The following is a 22965-nucleotide window of genomic DNA, read 5'->3' as shown; positions in this document are numbered from 1 at the left end:
GTAAATTCAAGCCGCACGCTTTCTGCTTCCTTATATCTACAAAAACTATATAAAACTACGGACGATGCATGATCCAGAATTCATATGCACAGACGCCAAAGTAAAGTATGCTTTGTGCAAAACAGGAAAGCTAAATTTATTAGTTTACTTTTTAATTCAACTCGGATTTACTGCAATTAACTCGATATCAATTCATATTGTGAAAAAAAAAAAAAAAAAAAAAAAAAAAAACCTAGGTCTACAGTGGTGGTCAAAATTATTAGAACACCGGCTAAAAATGGTTTTAAATCAGTTATTTGTATCTTTTGCTGTAGTGTGACAGTAGGAACTATTTTTTTTGGTTAATACTGTTTATGTTCTAAAATGTTTAATCCCTGATTTCAGTGTCCCCAGTATTAATCCCTGGAAGAGAACAATTCAGTGAATACATAAATATTCTTTTTTAAATACATTCACCCCAACATTTACTGGTTTTGAGCCACAGCCATACAGTGGCACGTCCTGCAGGACGGAGCAGGGCTGTAGATTGATGTAGAGAGGGATTTGCGTGATCAGATTAGCAGGCTTGTTTGTCAGATAAGGCCAGCAGAACTGGAAGAGGCATGAAGAAAGAAATCCAGGTCAAATCACAGAGAGTCTTAGGGGTCACACTCTGTGACAGAGCACTAATCCAAATCCATTTAGTGCATGTCCGCTTTATAAACACTGTTATGCCAAGATATACGAGCCTGTGAACATTCATAAACATTATGTGAAAATCATTGTTAATATGTGAAATCATGTAAAATTTAAATAATAACTCACATTTCACAACCAACCTAACTTTTTAATAGTACATCTTGACGATAGATAGACAGACAGATAGAAACAATACAGAACTCATGGAAGTGTTCACCTTTTCTTCTTCAAACAATAGATTTTCCAAATGTCCCAAACAGTCAGAAGGGAGTTTCATCAGAGAAAATAACTTTGCACCAGTCTTCTGCTGTCCAATCCTTGTACTTCCTGCAGAATTTCAATCTGTCCTTGATGTTTTTCTTGGAGAGAAGTAGCTTCTTTGCTGCCCTTCTTGACACCAAGCTATTGTCCAAAAGTCTTGGCCTTACTGTGCGTGCAGATGCTCTCACACCAACCTGCTGCCATTCCTGAGCAAGCTCTGCACTGCTGGAGACATGATTTCAGCTGACTCCTCACGAGGAGATGGTCCTGGTGCTTGCTGGACACTCTGGGACGTCCTGAAGGCTTCTTCACTGCAGTCAAACCTCTCTCCTTGAAGTTCTTGATGATCCGGTAAATGGTTCTTTCAGGTGCAATATTCTTTGTAGCAATTTCCTTGCATGTGAGGCCATATTGATGAAAAGCGATGATGGCTACACGTGTTTCTTTGGAGGTAACCATTGCTAAAAAGAACACAATGAATGGAAGCGCTTCTTCTCTCCTTTTATAGCAATCAGTCTGCTCTTCCAGTCTATTTAGTATGATTGTGATTTCACCTGACTAGTACTCATTCACTCACATGTGCTGCTGGTATGATTAGTCAATTAATGTTAGCTGCTCATTTTGTGTCAGGATTAAAAAAAACAGTAAATTTTGTTTTTGTTTTTTGTGAAAAGTTAATTTTTTGGCCAATGAAGCTTTTAGCAATTATCATCTGATCACTCTACACAATAATCTATAAACAATGTGAATGAAGACCAAAACAGCTTAAGCAGCAAACTTTGCAAAACACAAAATTTATGTCTGCCAAAACTTTTGGCCATGACTGTACTGTATGTATATCGTTCTGTAAAGCCAGTATTTGTTGTGTAGATGTACTATTCAGTCATACTGTATACTGTATATTTGTTCATTCATGTAGACATCACTTTTCTCACAATTTCTGCCATGTTACACAATTTTGTCTCTTTTAAATGGATTTGAACATGTTTGCATTAAATTATTTTAATAAAATTGAATCCATATAATAACTTGCATGTCACTATGTTAGAACCAGTGTTCTTTGTACTGGAAATTAAATTAAATGGAAGTTAAATCAACTATTTATTTATTTATTTATTTATTTTTTAATTATTGTTTTTATGAAATGATGCATGAAACATTTTTGTGTCTCTGGAGCCTGGAAGAGTTTATATCATGATACAATTATACATTTTCTATAGTGACCTGATGGATATTATCTAAATAAATAATACTAAATTACCAAAAAATAAATAAAATACTGTAGTAGCAATGATATTTTGAAATAACTTATACAGGATCTCTATGTTAAATTAAACGGGGAGTGCTTTATTAAGATAAATATCATCCATATTTACTTTTGGACACATTTGGATAATTCTGCTGAACCAGAGAAACTGGTTTCAAGTAAGATTGTAAGTTTAGTTTTCAGCATTCTTGTGGGTTATTTTAAATCAAATTTAGTGATGTGAAAGTATGTGAATTATGCAAAAGTTTTCATTTTAAAAAGCTAATTAAGAAAGCTGTTTTGATTGGACTGCTCACTTTGATGTCATAAAATTACAAAATGAAAATTAAAAATATATATTAAAAGGTTTAAAAAATATGAATTAATAAACTAACCATTTTATAAAAAATCCATGTTCCTGTACAGCTTTATTTCAAACAATATAAAACTAAAAATGTATGAATTACAACATGATACTATACTTATATTTAGTCACCATCACTACAGTTTCTAGAAACACTGAAGGGAATTAATCAGTAGTTTCTTTCAGAACTTCATTAACATCCAGACCCAAATCTACATCTGTAAAAATATTGTAATATTTTCCACATCCATTCACTTCTTCCCTGCAATATTTTATAATAAATATGTAAGATGATCCATGCAGCAAGCTAAATGTATGTTTATCAAATGAATGTGTTTAAATATTGATTAGGCTGTCAGAGAGGTGAGATGGTAATTTGAGTGCCACGGTTTTTTGGTTGAACACTCTTATTGTAAAAGATCCAAAGAGTGTTGTAATAATCTATGGTACACTGAACACAGTGTTGCACAGTCATTTACCACATACAGTATGAGCACACAGTGTAAAACAGCTTTTCTAACATGTCCAATCAGACATCAGTCTAATATATAGGCTGATATATACTTCATAACACACTATAAGTTCTGTTGGCTTTTTATGAGATTACTGATGAGGGTTGTTCAACAGACTGTCCCTTTAATAGCAAACTGCCACCTATCTAAATGAACCGAACAGATTTTAACAGAGGAAATCAAGTTGTTTGGACTACCACTGCACGACCTCAAGGGAAATGTGATGAGTCCTTCATGTCTAATTGCCATTTTACTCATTGCTGAGATATTCTCAGAGGAACAACAGAAGCGTATATAATTGGCATCAGTTTAACGGGATTCATCACGCACCTATTGCCCACAATCCAATCACAAGTCATAGGGGAAAATACAGCTTTATTTATGGATGCAGCGTGACAATGTTCAGTGACCTCCAGCTTTATTTATGTAGTTGTGTGTCACACCTGGAAAGTGAGCCATTAAAGGGGTCATATGATGCGATTTCAAATTTTCCTTTCTCTTTGGAGTGTTACAAGCTCTTGGTGAATAAAGAAGATCTGTTAAGTTGCAAAGACTAAAGTTTCAAATCCAAAGAGATATTCTTTATAAAATTTTACACTCGTCCACGCCCCCCTGAAACGGCTCGTGCGGCAACCTCCCGCTCTCTCCCGTGAAGCCAACAAGGAAGTGACTAAAACTGTAATTCATCGACTGACCGCTTGAGGCTGGCTGCAAAAGGGAGTCAGTCCCATAAACTCCCTATATGTTAAAATGCCCAACTTTACAGCAGAAAAAAACGTTTACTGCCTGGGTCAAAAAATAATTTTGGTCTATATAGCTAATTTTGCCCTTCATGACAACTGTGAGGGGGGTGAATTTGACACTGCCGTCAAGCTAGGTTGGCGTGGCTTCAGCAACCAGCTCCCGCCTTTTTGCCCATTTTCGATTATCCGGGAGAGTCGCGCAGTGACGCGCTGATAAGATGGCGACAGCCCGCTCTGCACATTTTGAGCTTCAAAAACGCTCTTCAGGAGTCTACGGGTGACGTCACGGACACTACGTCCATGTTTTTATACAGTCTATTGTTCTAACACGCTCCCACATCTCTACGTCAGTATGTGGGAAGTTGCATAACGCCACCCAGATGTTCACGCAAAGAAAGAAGGCGTACCTTTTATTCTCGTTGTAGTATTGTTGTTGCCGCCGCCGCCATGTCATATAGACACTGTGTGTTTCGCTGTGAAAGCAAAACTACTTTGTTTGGCCTTCCAAAAGAGGATGATATCCGCTTTGTCATGCCTGGAGCTGATCCGTGCTGGTCGCTGAGGAAATCCATCAACTTTGCACTGTGAATCGCCAAATCGGCTTTCACCGTGGACGAAGCAGAGTCCAGCCCAGGTCGTCACATGTGATTGCTGCAAGACCAATGTACGCTCCTTCATAGAATCCGCCTGCCGCACCAGTTTCAAGCCGCCCGCCTCTGCTCACTCAAGCCGGCCATGGTTCACTCTAGACCAGCGACTCACTCTAGGCCTCCGGCCTCTGCTCACTCAAGGCCACAGTGTTTCATTGCTCTGGTCGTACAAGGCTTCACAATATGTTAAGGGGCCTAACATTTCCGTCAGATGCTTGAGGCATTTGGCCAATCACAACGTGCTGGATAGCTGGCCTATCACAGCACACCTTGCTTTTCAGAGCGATGAGCCTTGTGAAAATCGACGCATTTCAGAAGGCGGGGCATAGAGGAGAAACAATAATGTACAGTATGTGGAAAATAATGTTTTTTAACCTTAAACCGCATAAACACATTTCATTACAGCAAATACACAAAATAATGTTCTTTTTAGCAGCATCATATGACCCCTTTAAACATTTGAGCCTGACTTGGCAGAAACTTGTGTGGTTCCTCGTGATCTGGTTATATGAGAGGCTCAGGTCACAAATGTAAAACTGCAGGGAACACCTTATTTTAAAGACCTGATCAAATCTTGACTGAATGAATTTAGCATGGAAATAAAACAGTTTGGATTCTAATTTCACATCTTATTTTCCCACCACTAGATGGCACAGCAACAGACAGTCCAGGACAGGTCACACTGTCAAGATAAACAAACCACCGCAACAATGTAACATTTAGAACTTAATTTAATTTATTGAGACAAAAATACTTTGTACTTTTTTTCCATGTTCCAAAAATACTTCATTACAGTTGATCAGCAAAACATGATCACCACAAACTGTGGTTTATCAGTAGTAATTCAAATTTCATGTTCACTTTCCCACAATCCCTTTAAACCATTTCATTCACTGACAATTACAAAGAATGAGACCTAGAAAAAAATGATGTTGCCATTTTAAATGCATTTTAGTGCAAATAATCCACGTTATTTATGATATAGCATTTTCAGGATATTTACCAAAGGCATTGATGCATTATTCAGTTTTGAATGTGTGAAAGCTGGAAGACCCATGATAAAAGCACTTAGTCAATTTTCTGAATTTTACTTTGGCCAACATCATAATAAAGTACTATAATACTCTGATTTGCACCATTTTAAACAGTCAGGCTGAAGAGGCACTTTCTGGCGAGTCTAGGAAAACATTTTACTGGTAAAGTGGATAATTCCCAAGTGTGTAGTAAAGAAAAACTACTAAAACGGTTTAGGATTTGAAAAATTTGGTCCACAATTGCTGTACACTTCATACCAACTCTGAAGTACAGTTTCTTTAATCTACTTCAAATTGAAGTGTACATACATTATTAACAAACTACTTGAACCCTGCTGTTAGTGCGAGTGAGACCTAAACGCTGGTACAGTTCCATCAACACCAGTGTGCCAAAACAGTCCATGCAGCCAACACAAAATCAGGTGAAAAGACCCTAAATACCATAGTAATACAAAAACCAGCCTTACAAATGACAAAAGGAGAAAAACAGCTGACAATCAAGACAAACCCACTCACAACATCCTCAAATCAGTCACTTCTGGAACAATTAAATAAAATTGCTGTGCAGTAGATCTAAAGATTAGTTACTGCTGAGTCTAAAAGTGATTCACTAAAAGCATATAGTGCATCAATGTAAACAAAAACCTTTGCTACAATGTGTTATTAATATGCACTTTGTACTTATAATAGCACACTGAACGTCTATAAAAAGGAAACGCAAGAATTGGCACTACAAGTATCTCCACTTTGGTTTGCAAAGGCACGATATGGAGGGATGGGTCCCACTTTTTTGCCTGTTCTTCGCTCCTTTTTTTAATGCCAAGCCGGAAGTGGCGTTCTGTTTGATAATTGCACTTAAATCCAAGTTCACATGGGGTTTAAAGTCACTCGAAGCTCCAGCGCTGGTGTTTGTCTCCAGGAGAGCAACTTCTCATCTGGATATCTGCACGGCCGTCTTCTGTGCGGTAGGTGGTGATACACATGTTTGAATGAGGGTGATATATGCTGCCATCCTGAAAAGACACAAATGCTAGATAAGGAATTTGTGGCATGGAAATGCAACAACAGAGCAGATCTGATATACAATAACTGTGTTTGTTTGTTTCTTATCTCCTCCTGTTTGCTGATGGCACTTCAGTGATAATGTGAGCTGTGGGTGAGCGGACTCACGTCTCTGAACTCCCAGATAATGCCGGGAGGTCTGGGAGCACCGTCTTGCGGACAATGCTTCATCCCTATGTGTGTCATTCCATCCTGAACCTCAGCACACAGCTCAGTCACGGAGTTAAACCGAATCTCCTTTTGAGATGTGTACTCGAAGTACTGAGAGACAGAGAGAGAAATAACATTTAGTTTGAAAATAATTTTTTTTTTTTTTTCTTCTTCTCACATATTGTTGATGGTGAATAGCCCATTTCAATGAATCAATTCATATCTATGATGCAACCAATTCTTTGCTTCCCCACTCAGAAATGTTCATTGACATATTTCACTGGTACATTAAAATTTTGTATACACTATAATATTTTATTTGCAATTTTATAATTTTTATTCAAGTAAATTTTTTTTTTAAAGAAGTCTCTTAAATGCTTACCAAGGTTGCATTTATTTGATCAAAAATAAAGCATAATATTAATATTGTCAATTATTATTACAATTTAAAACAACTTTTCAATTTTAATATATTTTAAAATGTAATTTATTCCTGTTGTGGAAAGGCTGAATTTTCAGCATCATTACTTCAGTCTTTAGTGTCACATGATCTTTCAGAAATCATTCTAATATGCTGATTTACTGCTCAAAACAGTTATATATTTAAAACAGAAATCTTTTAATGTTTGTAGCATAATAAAAGCCTTTACTATCACTTTTGATCAACTATCAATTTAAATGTATCTTTACTGAAAAAAAAAAAAAAAAAAATATATATATATATATACACACACACACACACACACACACACACACACCACTTTTGAACAGTAGTGTATATATTTTTTTTTTATATGTTTCTATACTATACACATACACACACACATATATTATGTGTATATATACAAATTAATAATAATTCATAAGCAAATAATTTCTCCAGGTGTAAGATCAGAAGTAGATCCTTCGAGGGTAAAGGCTTGAAAGCTGGAATCAAAACATGGCTGGAAGAAACTAAAAAGTGTAGCTATTTAGAGAAATAGCTCATCTCCAGTGTTTTTCAGATGGACAGATGTGACCTCAGTGAAGAGAAGGCTCCTATGCGGTTCAAACTGCAGTCACCAGTAGCCTCACTGGCCACATGTATATTTCATACAGACGTCTATCTTTGAGCAAAAGTGGCTATGGTTTCCTTTCCAGCCTTGGCTGTGGAAACATTGATTTTCACTCACACATGGTGCTACTTCAGAGTCCCTTGATGCACAGCAGTGACATAAGCCACTGGACACACGTGCAGGCTTCCCTTTCCATTAAATATACATCCTCTGCAACTCACTCATTTCTCCAACCGTGACACTAGATAAATAACAAACCTCAGAAGGGCAGTACATCTCAGGATAGATTATATTTCAGCACAAATAAAGCTCGCTTTGTTTCACTGCAAACGCACCAAACAGGGTCTGAAGGATCTCCTGCATCTGCTGTCGTAGGTGTTATATAACTGGAAGTGAAATGCACCTCATGCTCATTTTTAAAGTTACTCGATAGCTCTGACATTAACATAAAGCCCCCTTTAATCCATTTTAGAGACTTCAGGCTGTGGTGTAACAGTCCCGGTGGAAGGCTATTCTCAAATCTCATTCACTTCCTCAGATTCAAATTTGCCTATTAATGATACGCATGAGAACCAATTATCTCGTTCTCCTCCACTATATTCTGCTCATATGCATTGGACTTACATAAGCATGTACCATAATGTTACATTTGATTTGAATTTTCAGTCTATTTGTCAGACAAAGCTATTCTCTGCCTTCAGAAGACTAGAAATATAGCACATGAGTCATGAGAAATACTTTTATTGTGCTGTTATATGTTTTTTTGTAGACCTAGTGACAAAAAGATTTTTATTCAACAAAAGAGCGAAAACAATTTTTTTTTTCCAGCAAACTCCACAGTAAGCTTCATTAGTTAACCTTAGTCAACTAACATTAACTAATAAAGAGCAACAAACAACAACATATTTAAATGTAATATTTAACAATAAAACATTTGTTACAGTATTTATTGATCTTTGTTAAATAAAATAACAATACAACTGTTCATTGATAGAGTTCATGTCAGGTTTATTAAATAATATTAACAGTTACAACTGTCATTGTTAGTTTATATTAATCTAATGTAAATGGTCAGACTTTATTTTAAAGTCAAGTTCTTGCTATTAACAAACCATTAACTCCTTGCCTCAAAAAACTCCTTATTTGCTGCTTATTAATAGTTAGTAAGGCACAGGTAGTTGTTAATATTAGGTATTGGGTAGGATTAGGAATGCAGAATATGGTCATGCAGAATATGTGCTTTATAAGTACTAATAAACAGCCAATATGTTGGCATAATTACATCCAAGTAATCCTAAAACCCTAATCCTTACCATATAGTAAGTACATATAGTTAATTAATATTACTCAGTAATTAAATCTATAGTTACACTGTAACAATAACACCTTAAAAGTGTAACCCAAAAACGTGGGCAAAAGGACAGAAACTGAAAACCACTGGGGTAAGAGAAATCATAAACTTAATACTGATGATAGCTACCTGGTTTCCACCTTGACCATGGCAGCCAAACAGGGACAGGTGAGCTCCTGTGGGGTTGTGGTCCGGGGCGTTATAGTCCAGACATTCAGAGCGGACTCCGGCACTACGCACCTACAACAGAAACCAGAACAGCTGGAAAACCAGTGGAAAAATAGCGAGAATGACATTAAAAAGGAATCCGGGGGGAATCAGATTAGATTAGATTAGTCACTTACCGCTCCGTGCCAGTTAGGCCTGTCCTCTGGTACATGCAGGCCAGGATAGACGTTCTGCAGGTACCATTCAAAACTCTTACACTGAAGCCGCTTTCGCAGCACAATCCTTTCAGATATATCCCCATAAGATTCCTACAGGAGCAAAGAAAATTCAGGCCTCAAGGAAAAACTGACAGATTATTTAGTGGAACATATGCAGTAAGTCTGTGAATGCTATCAAAGCCAATGTGTGTTTGTTTGGTCTTTTTTTCATTACGAGATTACATTTATTGAACTTTGTTATACTTTACTCTAGTTGGAAGTTCTTAAAGGGATACTCCACCCCAAAATGAAAATTTTGTCATTAATCACTTACCCCCATGTCGTTCCAAACCCGTAAAAGCTTGGTTCGTTTTCAGAACACAATTTAAGATATTTTGGATGAAAAACTGGAGGCTTGAGACTGTCCCATAGACTGCCAAGTAAATAGCAGTGTCAAGGTCCATAAAAGGTATGAATGACGTCGTCAGAATACTCCATCTGCCATCTGCAGGTCTGATGTGGGTTATATGAAGTGACGGGAACACTTTTTGTTAGCGAAGAAAACAAAAATAACAACTTCAATAATTCCTTTGTCAACAGTCTCCTCTGTGTCTCTCCATATCACCGTATGCTGCGTAAGCTCTTCTGTGTCATCCGCGCCACAAGGAAGCACTGTTTCTATGTGTATTTAGCTTTGATTTGAAATAAGTGGGGGTAAGTGATTAATGACAAAATTTTCATTTTGGGGTGGAGTATCCCTTTAAGGCTGTTCACACCAAGCACGATAACTATAAAGATATAGCTCTAAAAATTGTTCTCAATATTAAAAAACAGCCACAACTATAACGATAAATGCAGAGAGAAACGATATCGCTGGAATCACTTCCAGAACAATTTTTTCCAGCTGATGAACGATACAAACATTGACAGCCAATCAGAATCCATCCTGCTATATCGAGCTCGAGAATTTAAAGTGACAGATGCGCGTGTGCTTAGAATATATAGACGATATCGTCTGCTGGTGTGGATGCTAATATCATTATCATTCTTGGTGTGAACGGGGCTTTAGACTACATTTCTATCAAACAGAACGCCACGTATGTACCTCCTGTCAGCTCTCCTGTAATGTTGACACAAGAACTGCCACGACACACTTCCAACTAACCAAGTGTCAACTCCATCAGGTAAACATGATATATTAATTTAGGCTTTTAAAGGGCGTGTTTGCATTCAGACCTGATGTACACGAACAACTCACTGCAGCCAAACAGAGAGGTCAAATATTCTTACTCATGGCATCTGGTGTCGTGGCTGGCTATAGAGAGTGATTCATTATTTGATCACAGCTCCGCGTCATTAATAATGTAAATTCTCTACAAAGTAATATGGCGTTACATGCCAGATTCATGTCAGCCAGGGGGATATAATATATGTTTGGCCTAGTTTCATTATCTTTGGCAGCTAATAAGCTTTCAAAATACAGCCAAAGGAAGAACAAATACTATAAACCGATAGAACAGGAAGCACTCAAGCAAAACCTGAGAGTCATTTATCTCTTTCACAGTTTCTCCCCTTTGTGAGTATGCAAGCAATTTTAAGAACAGCACTAGCACTATCAGCAACTGAAGCCGTTAAATGAGGAAATGACATAATGTTTGCACACCTCAGATTACACAGGATATTAAAGAGGAGCCGCCCAGTGACAGGTTGTGGTGGGTGGAGGTGTACCTTGCGTGCTGGAGGGTTTCGGTTGTAGAAGTGCTGCTTGTAAGAGTCCATCCAGACCTCCGCAGCACGGACAGTGTTCTGAAGGAAGTTGGATCGGGAGTACGGCGCTTTCTTGGGGAACACGTGACCCACGTGGGAGCATGGGTGAATTTCTAAAGACCCTCCACACTGCCACACCTGCAAGAAATAAAATATTCTTTAAAAAGAAAAATGAACAAAATGTATAAAAAGAAACACCCAATAAAACTGTAATTTCAAATAGTCAATCAAATCCTAAAAGAGATCAAAGTGATTTTCTGATTTTAAAGAAAAAAATAAGGTGTTTAAATTAAGGAAAGTGAAGTACTGAACAAATATTCTTATTAAAAAGTAATAAATAGCAATAGAGAATTATGTTATTAATTATAAATAATTAATATTATTAATTATGTATTACATTTATTGCATATTACATTATTAATATAATAAATTATAATAAAAAGTGGAGTATATAATTTCTGCACCACTAGTGTCACAACAATAATGAATAAATATTCAAATAAAATTATGAATAAATAAAAAAACAGTAATTACATATGTATTAATAATTATAAATAAATCAATAATACAACAATAAATCATTTTCAATAAGGCTGTGTCTAGCTATTCAGGATGGCAAACATCGTTTACACTTTTTTGGGGGAAAATCAACCTACAGAATGACTGACATATATTTCAGCATATTAAAATAGATACAAAAAAAGTATTTTAACATTGAAAAAGTTACTTTAAGATGAAAGTCAATAACCCCACAGCATGTTTCTAGAGCATCATCTTTCATTTAATGAGATTCGACTCATCCGGCATAACTTTTTATTGCACACAAACCAGACATTTTTAGTTCACAAACTTAGACAAAACTCCTGTCAGAAATAAAACATGACATGACAACAGTGCTTTAGATCTATTGAGACAGCAACAAAATTCCTTTTTTATCTATTTTCCTTCTGTATACCAATTCACAGCACATTAATTATACATGAGTGGCCCTGGAAGATACAGCATTGTATTCTGTTTCCATATGCATAAAAGATTACTCCACGGTATACGCTATCAATCTTCATTTCTGTGTCTAATGGGTGTCTGAGATGTGTCTAATTATAAACAGTGGCTCTCAGTCTCTCAAGCTACCAAAAACCCATCGACACGCTCCGATGGGAAGCCTATGCAAATTATCAGTACAAAAGGTAATGTGAATACAGAATACAGGAGTCGTACCCGGAAAGAAAGCTCCAGATTCTCTCCTCCCCAGACCTCCATGCCCATGTCGTAAGTGCCCAGATACTCAAAGTAGGCCTTGCTGACGGCAAATAGGCCCCCTGCCATAGTGGGAGACCTGTGAAATGAAAAGCAGCAGAGCATTGGCAATTCATCAGAGATATCCCCCAGCACCAATTTTCTAGCAGGTAAGTGCTTCTTAGTTTTCAGTGAGCGCCTCTGGGTCTGCCCTCAGACGAGCCTTGAGAGAAATCTAGCGCAGAACTGGTCAGTATTTGAAAGTACCCCTGGGTCCGAGCATTAGAATATAGTCTATTCACTGCACTGCAGGGGAATTTAATCAACACAATATCACTGCAATCCTACTTCAGTCCATTTCCTTCTGAAAATAACTTCCTGAAAGTTTTTACTGGAAGAACGAGAGACCCAAATGTATTAAAGGGATAGTTAACTTGCGTCATTCCAAACCCTTATGAACACAATTTAGGAATGCTCCAAAATTTAAATTATGGCTGATAATTATTTATGATTAAGTTATAACTTTCAGATGACAGCAAAAGTAATCTAATTGTAAAAATAGAGGAAATAAGCAATTAAATATCCAATACCAATTGATATAAATATCCAATATGGAGCAATACATATTATATTACTATAAACAGCAATAATGTGAAATATAATGATTTGTGCTCTTGTGTTCCTCAGAATAAATAACAGGATTGAAACAACTTACTGGTGAGCATGACTATCCCTTTAAACATGTCTAATCTGTTTTTTTAAAATGGATGGATTTGGACAAGTGGAGCAGAAACCAACCTAATGGGGTCAATTCTGGATTTGCGTATCTTGCGATCAATTTCAGGCACAGCATGCCACTGGAATGTCAGCCTCCAGTCAAAGCCGCCCACCATCGGCTCATCTGTCTGCATGTAGAACTCAAATGTGTTCCAGTCAATAGTGTCAATCACAGGACATATGATGGTGCTCTCATTCTCTGCAATTCTGAGGGATAAGACAATAAATAAAATACTAATTAACATCACAAGTGTTTCTATGATGCATTTGAATTGGATAAAAAAAAAAGCACACCTTTCCAGCAGTGGCTCGATCCAGCCAGGCACACACTCACAGTGGCAGTCAAGAAAGGTGAGAACGTGTCCCGTAGCGTAGGTGGCGCCAATGAGCCGGGCCCGTACCAGACCTTCTCTTTTTTTGGTTCGAATGAGACGCACGCGCTCCAGGTTACTGACATACTGAGCCAGCTGTGTCTTCAGATAGCCTGTAATTCATACAAATCAAATCTGAACCTTTTTATCAGGATCCAACAAATAATGGCAAGATCAGAGGAAAACAACTGATTTACTAGAGACATCTGGATTGAGCTTTTATTTCAGCAAATCTTAAAACGATATGGAATAATATCGATAGCTAACTTGCTATCCAGAGCTTTGCAAAGAAAGCATAAAATATGTAAACAGGGGAAAACGTGCGAGCGTACTTCAATGCAAATACTGCTTGTATTTGGTTGTATTTAAATGAAATAAATATTTACATATAAGCTTCACAGGCTATTACATTGCAGTTAGAGATTCATAATTTAACAAACAATAAAATCAATAATAACATTTTAGAAAACTCAAAAGGGATTTAAGTTGGTTAATCATTAAAATTGTTAATCTTTTAAAAGTAAATCAACATTATGTAAAACTAAAATTAAATGTAATATGGCTTTGTTATTCATCAATGTTCATTCATCAGTGTAACACCTAATAGACTTAATACCTTTTTTTACTTCCAAAAAAAAAAAAAAATGGAATGGTTAATTGGTCGTGGTAATGCTGACCAATCAGGATAACACAAATCTTCTAGAATGGAAAGGGCTTTAAATTAGTCTGGTGGAATTATACATTTATGAGTGAATTTCTGAAAACTGCCTAGAAAGTGTCCCCTCACCTCTGTCACTGAAGTCATCCACAAGTATGACCTCCTTCAGTAGGATGGCTGGTGTTGTCTCCAGCACACTATGGATGGTTCTGAGTAAAGTGGACCAGGCCTCATTGTAAAACGCTATTACCACTGATGTTGTAGGGAGATGACGGATGTTGTATTTCTTAGCTTTGCATCTGGCATTGAAAAAAAGGCAAGAACTAATCAGACGGTTAAGCAATTTGGCTTGCATTCAAAACATGTGGTTTAGACGAACAGTTTCCTGAAAGTTACGCACTACACATGATAAAGTGCAAATGTGAACATCTAAAACATAGTGGAACCTGACAATGCTGTGAAACTGCCACCATATGCTCATATTTCTGAATGACTGCATATAATATTTTACATGACAATTATTAATTATTATGGTGTGAAAAAAGATGCATGTGGAGTCTAATAAAAGTCACATTCACTTCATGAAACAAGACAGTTTTGTCTTCTTTTCTTTGACCTTCATTCCTCAAATCCAGAATCTGTAATGACAATTTCTGGTTGAGAGACAGATTCTCTGTAAACAAACAGAGTTGAATAAGAGGTGGGAGATGAACAGACATGCCAGAGATGTCTTTACAGCATTCTAAGAAACAAGCTTCAGAACCTTAAAGACAGAGATGGAAGGACAGTAAACTGTACTTTGAAATTGCAGGTACTCATTATTTAATGTACACTACCATTCAAAACTGAAAGACATTAATACTTTTAATCTGCAAGGATGCATTAAATTGATCTAAGGTAACAGTAGAAACATTTATAACATTACAAAAGATTACTGTTAAATGCTGGTCTTTTGAACTTTTTATTCACAAAAAAATCCTAAAAAATAAATAAATAAAAAAGTTTCACTGTTTCCACAAAAATGTTGTTTCTTCAGCAGCAAATCAGCATATCAGAATGATTTCTGAAGGATCATGTGACACTGAAGACTAGAATAATGGTTGTTGAAATTCAGCTTACAAAAACATTATTATTCAAATAAATTGCAAAATACATTTAAAAATATTTTAAAACAGAAAACTGTCATTTTAAATGTTTTAAAAAATTTTTTTTGATCAAATAAATGCAGTCTTGAGAGCATTTGAGACTTACAATTTATTCAACAATAAAGCTATTTTACCAGTATATAGCCAATACAAATGTATAGAACTTAAAAATAATTATGATGAAATAATTTTTATGAGAATTTAACAAAATATTCTGCAACCAAAAAGATGATCTGATAACTCAAATAAATTAATAAATAGTTTTAACAGTTCATTAATGAAATATTCAAACAAATACATTCACTAAAATAAATCAGATCTCTCAGCACGTTTAATTATCAACTTATTCGTTCGGCTTTAAGGCTGTCTCTGCAAGACAATTTGACAAAAAAAAAAAAAAAAAAAACACCACTAATTTTTGGAGCTTGTTATACTAGAAAAGCTACACTGTTTTAAAAACAGCCAAACTTCTGTGATGCTACTGAAAAATACAGTCATATGTTGCTGCTTTTAGTTAAGGGGAGACAGTATAAAGATGGGGCGTTGAAAAATAGATTCAGCAGGGATTCTGAACAAAGTGAGTCATAATGTTCCAGAGAAGGTTCTTGAACTCTCTTCAAACTCACCGCAAATATTTAGAGACTTTACACTCACTGACAGCAACTACATTTAATCAAATATTCAATAATTATCCCTACAAAGAGAGAAGAAAAAATATCCAGAGCATAACATTTCTGGCAGTAATGCTTAAGTCTTTGACAAGAACTAACTTGCCTGAAAGTTATTTCAGAAAGCAAGCAAAAGAGCTTCACATCAACAGATAAAAATCCCTGCCGATGCCAAGAAATGTGCTACTGCCGTGTGTGATCTCCAGAAGAGCCTGTGATGTGGCAACCGGAGCGCAGTTGAAAGACTGCGGGGGGAAAAAACGCATCCAATTTGTTTCACTTCTCGTCTTCCAAGGGGACACTTTCCCTTTTCAGAGCAGCAGCTTGAACCCTACTCATTATTGTGTGACAAGAGCCATGAAACATTTATTCTCATACAAAAGCACTGCCGTTTGGAGGAACCCTCCCAGCTTTGTTTTCTATTGTTGTTGGTTTTTTAATCATGTTGTCTGGTTGCAGGCAATAGGTTCATTTCGGACAACAGACAACATTTGTAAAAAGGTGAAGTGTAGAAATCACCTGAGGGAATCACTATTCAGAACATCATTTCAATTCTTCAGGAAGGAAATAAGCACCTTTTTTATTTATTTTTCATGTGTATTTGTAATGCAGTATAACAGCATTTATTTGCCTCCATAAACGTCATTGCAATAGCAAGAACAGAGGACTTGCTCAAGAAAATGTGAATTGTTATTCTTCTTAGTTGCCAGGGCTTTGCTATACAGTCACATGTTGCCATGCAGTTGCCATGGTGTTCTGGGTGGTTGCCATGGTACAGCTTGGCGGCTGGTATACAGTTATGAAGGTGTTCTAAATGTTGTTATGCAGCTGTTTTGCTAGAGTGCGCTGGATGGTCTTTAGTTATTAAGTTGTTCTGAGTGTTGTTAGAGTGTTGCTGTGCAGTTGTTAGGAGGTTCTGGGTGGTTACTAGGTGCTTTGCTATAGATATTGCAATGTTCTGAGTGCCATTAAAATGTTGCTAGGCAGTTGCTAAGCGTCCTAGTTGGTTGCTAAGGTGTTGATAGGTGGTTGTTAGGGCTTTTCTATTCAGTTACTAGGGTGCATGTTGCGGTGCACTTGCTAGAATGTTCTGGGTGGCTACTAGGTGCTTTGCTATAGTTATTACGGTGTTCAAAGTGATGTTAGAATGTTGCTATGAAGTGTTCTAGTTGGTTGCTAAGGCACTCTGCTGGGTGGTTTCCAGGGCTTTTCTATGCAGTTACTTGGGTTCATGCTGCTGTGCAGTTGCTAAGTTGTTCTGGGTGGTTACTAGGTGCTTTGCTAGTTATTACGGTGTTCTGAGTGTTGTCAGATTGCTGCTATGCAGTTGCTAAGTGTTGTAGTTGGTTGCTAAGGCATTGCTAGGCAGTTGCCAGGGCTTTTCTATGCAGTCACTAAAATGCATATTGCCAAATCCCTTCAAGGCAAGTTATTTCACCCTGCGGTCATCTTTGAAATTTAGATTTATTTAGATACCGATTAGAGATGGGCTCTTTTATTCAGAAGGCGGGGCTTCCTTCAATAAAGCGGCCATACTGAGCGTTGCATTTTTCCCCATTTAAAACTATCCGAGTGACACGTCTTGGTTATACCACTATGTGGTTTCTAGGGTGTTGCTAGGTGGTAGGGTGTGTAATAAGCCCCTCGGTGTGACAGACATACTCATGCATCCTGTTGTCTTGAATATGGCGATGAAGAGAGATCTTGTCGCTGATGAAGATGTTGATGGCGTAGCGCTCAATGCTGGCCTCCTCCTCTTTCTTCTCCTCAGTGCTGAGGGTCAGTCGAGTGGCTCGGCCATATTCTCCAGGAGCGTTGGTGTCTGGCGCGAGCTTCTCATAAACAGGTCGCTGGAGGCTGTCTGGGTCCTCCTTCTCTTCCTTGACGGATGGAAGATCACGGACCAGGATGTCGTGTTGACCATCTTTATCAAGAAGAGATGGGGGGGACGAACGGACTATAAGAATGTAGAAGAGCCACAGCAGAGAAAACAGGGAGCAGACCTTGGCCAGGAGAGCCACCTTCCTCGACCAGCGGATCTTCATGACCTGGCAGCCAGCACCAATAACAGCAACAGTCAAAGAGCCCCAGAGTCCCTACTTACTGAAGGATGAGAGAAGAAAGAGCAGTGCAGATTAGTGACAGACTGATACATAGGCAAAACTTCTATCTTAAATAGATGGAGTGGAATACAGTACTGTATGTGAATTAGTAAATGGCCAATAACAATCACAAACACTTTCTCTACTACAAGTCCAGAATTAGAAAAGTGATGAGTGAACCAGCAATTTACAATGATTTCATATTCATTTAAATGAATAGCAACAACAAAAAAGTGTCAAAATTATTAAGTTGCACCAATTCTACTTTTTTTTTTTCTTCTGTTTTGACTGAAGCCTCATGTTAACCGCCACCTCCAATCACTGAAGCTGAATTTGAGGGGTTGCATACAGACTATCCATCATCAGCTGAGGGTAACGGAGTAATCACATAATTGAGCTGCATTAATATTTCAGCAGGCTGGGATTTAGCTGAACCGTGGTCATGACAGACAGACAGTCTGAGACAGTAATCCCATTCCTCAATCACAACACTTTAAACCTTTTAACCCCACTGAATGATGAATGTCGCTTACGCACACATATATACGCAACAAAACCGTACACTAAATAATCTAAATGGACCATCAATGCACTTCAAAAATTTGGAAGTCTGTGGTTAAAATGTTTGGCTAATGGCTTAACTACTCTATGAACGTGGGCAAGAGCAGGCAAAAAGAGGGGAAGACATCTGTGAAAACAAACTCAGAACATTCTGAGTGAGAAGATCCAACTAGATGCTATAAATATCTATTGGCTTGTTTTAAATTGCTTTCACTGCTCTATAAAAATAGTAACACACATATAGGTTTAACTGTACAGTGTACACCTTATGTTGAAACCATATGCCTGGTATGAAACATCTACTCATAAAAAACTGTCAGATATATATCCATTTAATAGTTCATTTTGGTCTATTAAGTCTATGCATGCCATCATTACAAGAAAAATGATATATAAACTAATACTAATCCAATGTTTGTTTGTTTTTCAACACACATAAAAGTGTGCCTCAATTTCTTTTTTTAATCATTGATGCATTTTCCTCTGCTGCTTAGCTCTTTGGAAGATGTATAGCTGCCCTTTCCAAAAGACTGGTCACAAGCCAAGGGACAAAAGCTTTCTGGGCTTACAAAATGGAGAGCTCTTTGAAAGCAACCCTTGACTGGGCACCCATAAAACTTCCGTATTAAACCTGATAGGCTGGATGGATGTGGGAAAGCTGAGGAACTTCAGCTCTTCAGGGTTGGGAAGCTTGAGTATCACCTTTGTGGCATTATTACCTTTAAATTAAAAGGTTAAAAAGTGGTTTGGTGCACAAAAGCGTTTGAAAACAACAGTGTTACGTCTTTCGAAACTTGTTTTACATTCTTACACAAAAGGAGACGAAAGTGAATAGTGACCACGGCTGTCAAGACCAAACTGTCAGTGAATAATGGTTTTAAATGTCATGCTCAGTACTTAAAAATGTCACTGTGTGGAAGAGATAAGCGCAGACATTCTGCTAAACTTCTCTTTTTGTGTTCCGCAGATGTCATACAGGTTTTGAACATCATGAGGATGAGTAAAATGATGACAGAATAGTAAATTTTGTGCTGTATTAATAAGAAGGAGAAAATGAGACAACCAGAACTGTGTGTACATTCATCCAGGAAGAGTTAAGTCAGTTTACAGTAAGATGGATTTTGCTGCTACATGTGGCTCAGCAGTCAGAACATCTGTGCATTAGTCTGTGTGTTACTGTTCCTGATGAAAGCAATAATTGCTCATAATAAACATTTCCAACAGACTTCGATGACTTAATTCAGGGCAGTTAGTACCAGCCCAGAATGTCTGAAACATCCAGATTTACTTGTCTGACGAGTGCTCTCCATTTGCAGCTTGTTCTCTTTCATTTGTCTGTTTTTCTCAAAACTTGCCTCACAACTTTACATGCCAAATCCACTTTTAAAATGAATCACTAGCTTATAATCACTAGCACACAAACATTGCATTTCCTTCTATTTTCTCTTTATCAAAATTTAACATCACATTTCTGCACATTCCCCCTAAAACCACTACTTGTCCTCAAACCACAACATACACTTGAGGTAAGTGGTTACAAACTATTTATTTTAGCTACATTTAAAAAAATTAAAACAAGTTGAAAGTTAGTCAACTAAATTTGTTTATTTAAATGTAGCTAAAATAAATTGATTGCAACCACTTTCAACAAAATTTAGTAAATACAATGAATCATCCTCAACATGTTTTAAAATATATTAAACTTAAGAAAAATAGAAAATAAAAATGTTTATCTATATTTATAGTTTTATTGACAGCTATTTTAAGTAATTCTCTAAATATTTTCAGTTTCAAACCCAAATGTCAATTCATCAAACAAACTGCAAATATGGACACTTTTTTTAATTAAATTTAAAAATGTACAATATATTATGTAGGATTTTTTTTAAAAGCATGCTGGAAATACCAAATTAAACCAGCCAAAGATGGTTTACTAAGCTGTCCACCCAGCCTGGCTGGACTGGTACTATACTGGTTTAGCTGGTTTACGCAAAAACATTTTGTTTATGGAAATGGGAGAAGCAGAAGATTAATAATGGAAAATTCCAAAATAATAAGCAGCTGTGCCAAATAAGTACTGGATTTTAACTCTCTCAACATCACTCACATAATCAGACCAAATTGTGCACATTCACACAGAAGTACAAAGAAGTATCATGTTAGAACATAAAACATGGTGGTACCATGATGCATCTACCACGATGCAATGCCATTCTTCAGAAGCTTGAATTACTGTATATACTGTACATAGGTAATCATTCAAAAGGATTATATATATCAACGCACTATGGTATTACTATCACGATACCATGGTACCTCCACAGTACTTTTTTTTCAAGAAGAAGACAGACACACTGTAATCTGAGATCTAGATCTTTTTTTGTAAAGATACAGTAGAAGCATCATCAAACTGTTAATATAAGTAGGCTAACTCATAACATATGGACTGTACATAACATATGAACACATATAATCCAAAATACAAAGATCAATACACCTGAGTGGTGGCTTTCTGAGTAAAAACATGCGAGTGGATGGATCACGAGCCATCAAAACAACAATCATCGAATGTATCAGTGTTGTGACTAAAGGCCCGTTGACATGCAAAACAACTTTATATCGCACAGATACACACACACACACACACACACACGACACTGGTGTAACTAAATACCTGATGATCTTACCTGATCTCTTCATGCCGTGCTCTTCCGCAGATGTAAGGAGCTGCTGGTTTGCCGCTCGTGCCGCTGTCAGCACACACACATCCTCCTCAAACAACAAACCCACTCTACTCCACACACACACACACAACTGCCCACGCTAATCGCTTTAAGTAGCTTGACTCCTTACAAACGCGAGATCTTTTGACGAGTTACACGGCTGAAGTAAATGTCATGGTCTTGCATGTACTGCATCGCACCCCAGGAAGTTTCAGATTTGACAGCCTGGCTTCATAAAGTGGGCCACGTGACTGGAGCATTATGGGAAGTCTGGGAGTTCAGTGTGCGTGCATTACAGCTGCACACTCGAGAGCCTCTGTGTGTCATTTAATATTCACACTGTGATTTCAGTGGTTTTAGAAGATTTTCCTAGTATAAATATAAATATAAATATAAATATAAATATAAATAATAGAATCAAGCATTATTTATATATTTATTTTTGTCTATTTATTTGTTTGTTTGTTTTAAATAAAAATTGTTTTAAATTGAAATTGTATTTATATATATATATATATATATTATATATTTTTTTTTTTTTTTTTTTTTTTTTTTTTTTCTGTATTATAATTTTTGGGAATCAACCATTATTTGTTTGTTTGTATGTCCAATCAGGAAATTTTGTTTCTGCCAATTAATTGTTTGTTTGTTGTTTGTTTATTTATTTGTTTGCATGCATGTTTGTCCAATTGTGCAATTACATTATTTTCTGAGAATCAACCATTGTTTGTTTGTTTATCCAATTATGCAATTTTTATTTATTTATTTATTGTTTGAGAATCAGCTGGTTTTTATTTATTTGTTTGTGTGTTACGTTTTTGTTTGTCCAAACGAGCAATTGTATTTTTTTAAGAACCAACTAAATTAATAGAATCTTTACTAAATGTACACTTTTCACAAGACTGATGACGCGTTTAACAGGTATCAGCATCTTAAATCCTCAAAAAAATTAATATTTGATTTTTTTATATATATATATATATATATATATATATATATATATATATATATATATATATATAAATGCATGTACATTTATAACACTGTGTATTTTATCACATTTGCATCAAATTGCAAAAATGCAGCATCTGTGGGAGGGACTGTATATTTGACAAATCGTTCTCTCTTCTGACTGCCGTCTCTCTTAGTTTTTTTTCTCCTTTTTTTGAAACTTGTGAAAACACTATCGTCAAGTTTTTCTTTTGCTTTTTGAGCAAATGAGAATGCAAAAATAAATATTTGTGGTATTCTCCCATTCACTGCTCTTGAAGTTAACCCAGCTATGACGACTTCGGCTGCTGAGAAACCAGGAAATGAGAAAAAGGTCCATTACTAACATTTCTATATTATAAAATGTGCAGCGGATCATTAGTTAGAAAACTAGATGACTTAATACTTAAAAATGTCATGATAGAAAACTAGATGACTTAATACTTAAAAATGTCATGAACTTTCATTTCAGTTCTGTATGATTTATCTTCTCCAA

At 36.5% G+C, this 22965-nt stretch overlaps 1 protein-coding gene across 1 annotated transcript; it reads right to left on the bottom strand.

Moving 5' to 3' along the window:
• Positions 1 to 5167: 5167 nt before the first annotated feature.
• On the bottom strand, positions 5168 to 21731 carry LOC109111583 (polypeptide N-acetylgalactosaminyltransferase 4-like). Its single transcript, XM_019124543.2, has 11 exons — positions 21444 to 21731; positions 17756 to 18196; positions 14410 to 14579; positions 13546 to 13735; positions 13273 to 13458; positions 12457 to 12574; positions 11200 to 11376; positions 9451 to 9582; positions 9236 to 9346; positions 6659 to 6811; positions 5168 to 6501 (listed from the first exon to the last, which is right to left on the bottom strand). The coding sequence occupies exons 2-11, from the start codon at positions 18136 to 18138 to the stop codon at positions 6373 to 6375; spliced, it is 1749 nt and encodes a 582-aa protein (XP_018980088.2). The 5' UTR covers positions 18139 to 18196; positions 21444 to 21731; the 3' UTR covers positions 5168 to 6372.
• Positions 21732 to 22965: the final 1234 nt, after the last annotated feature.

The sequence above is a fragment of the Cyprinus carpio genome, chromosome B19, assembly GCF_018340385.1.
Source record: "Cyprinus carpio isolate SPL01 chromosome B19, ASM1834038v1, whole genome shotgun sequence".
Lineage (NCBI taxonomy): Eukaryota > Metazoa > Chordata > Actinopteri > Cypriniformes > Cyprinidae > Cyprinus > Cyprinus carpio.
The sequence above is the reverse complement of the archived record's forward strand: the minus strand, read 5'-3'. Positions and strand labels throughout refer to the sequence as shown.

Coding starts and splice junctions, on each gene's coding strand:
- LOC109111583 (XM_019124543.2), bottom strand. CDS start 18,138: ATGAAGATCCGCTGGTCGAGGAAGGTGGCTCTCCTGGCCAAGGTCTGC. Junction 14,580..17,755: donor CAAGACAACAGGATGCATGA/GTATGTCTGTCA, acceptor TTTCAATGCCAG/ATGCAAAGCTAAGAAATACA. Junction 13,736..14,409: donor GGATGACTTCAGTGACAGAG/GTGAGGGGACAC, acceptor TATGAATTACAG/GCTATCTGAAGACACAGCTG.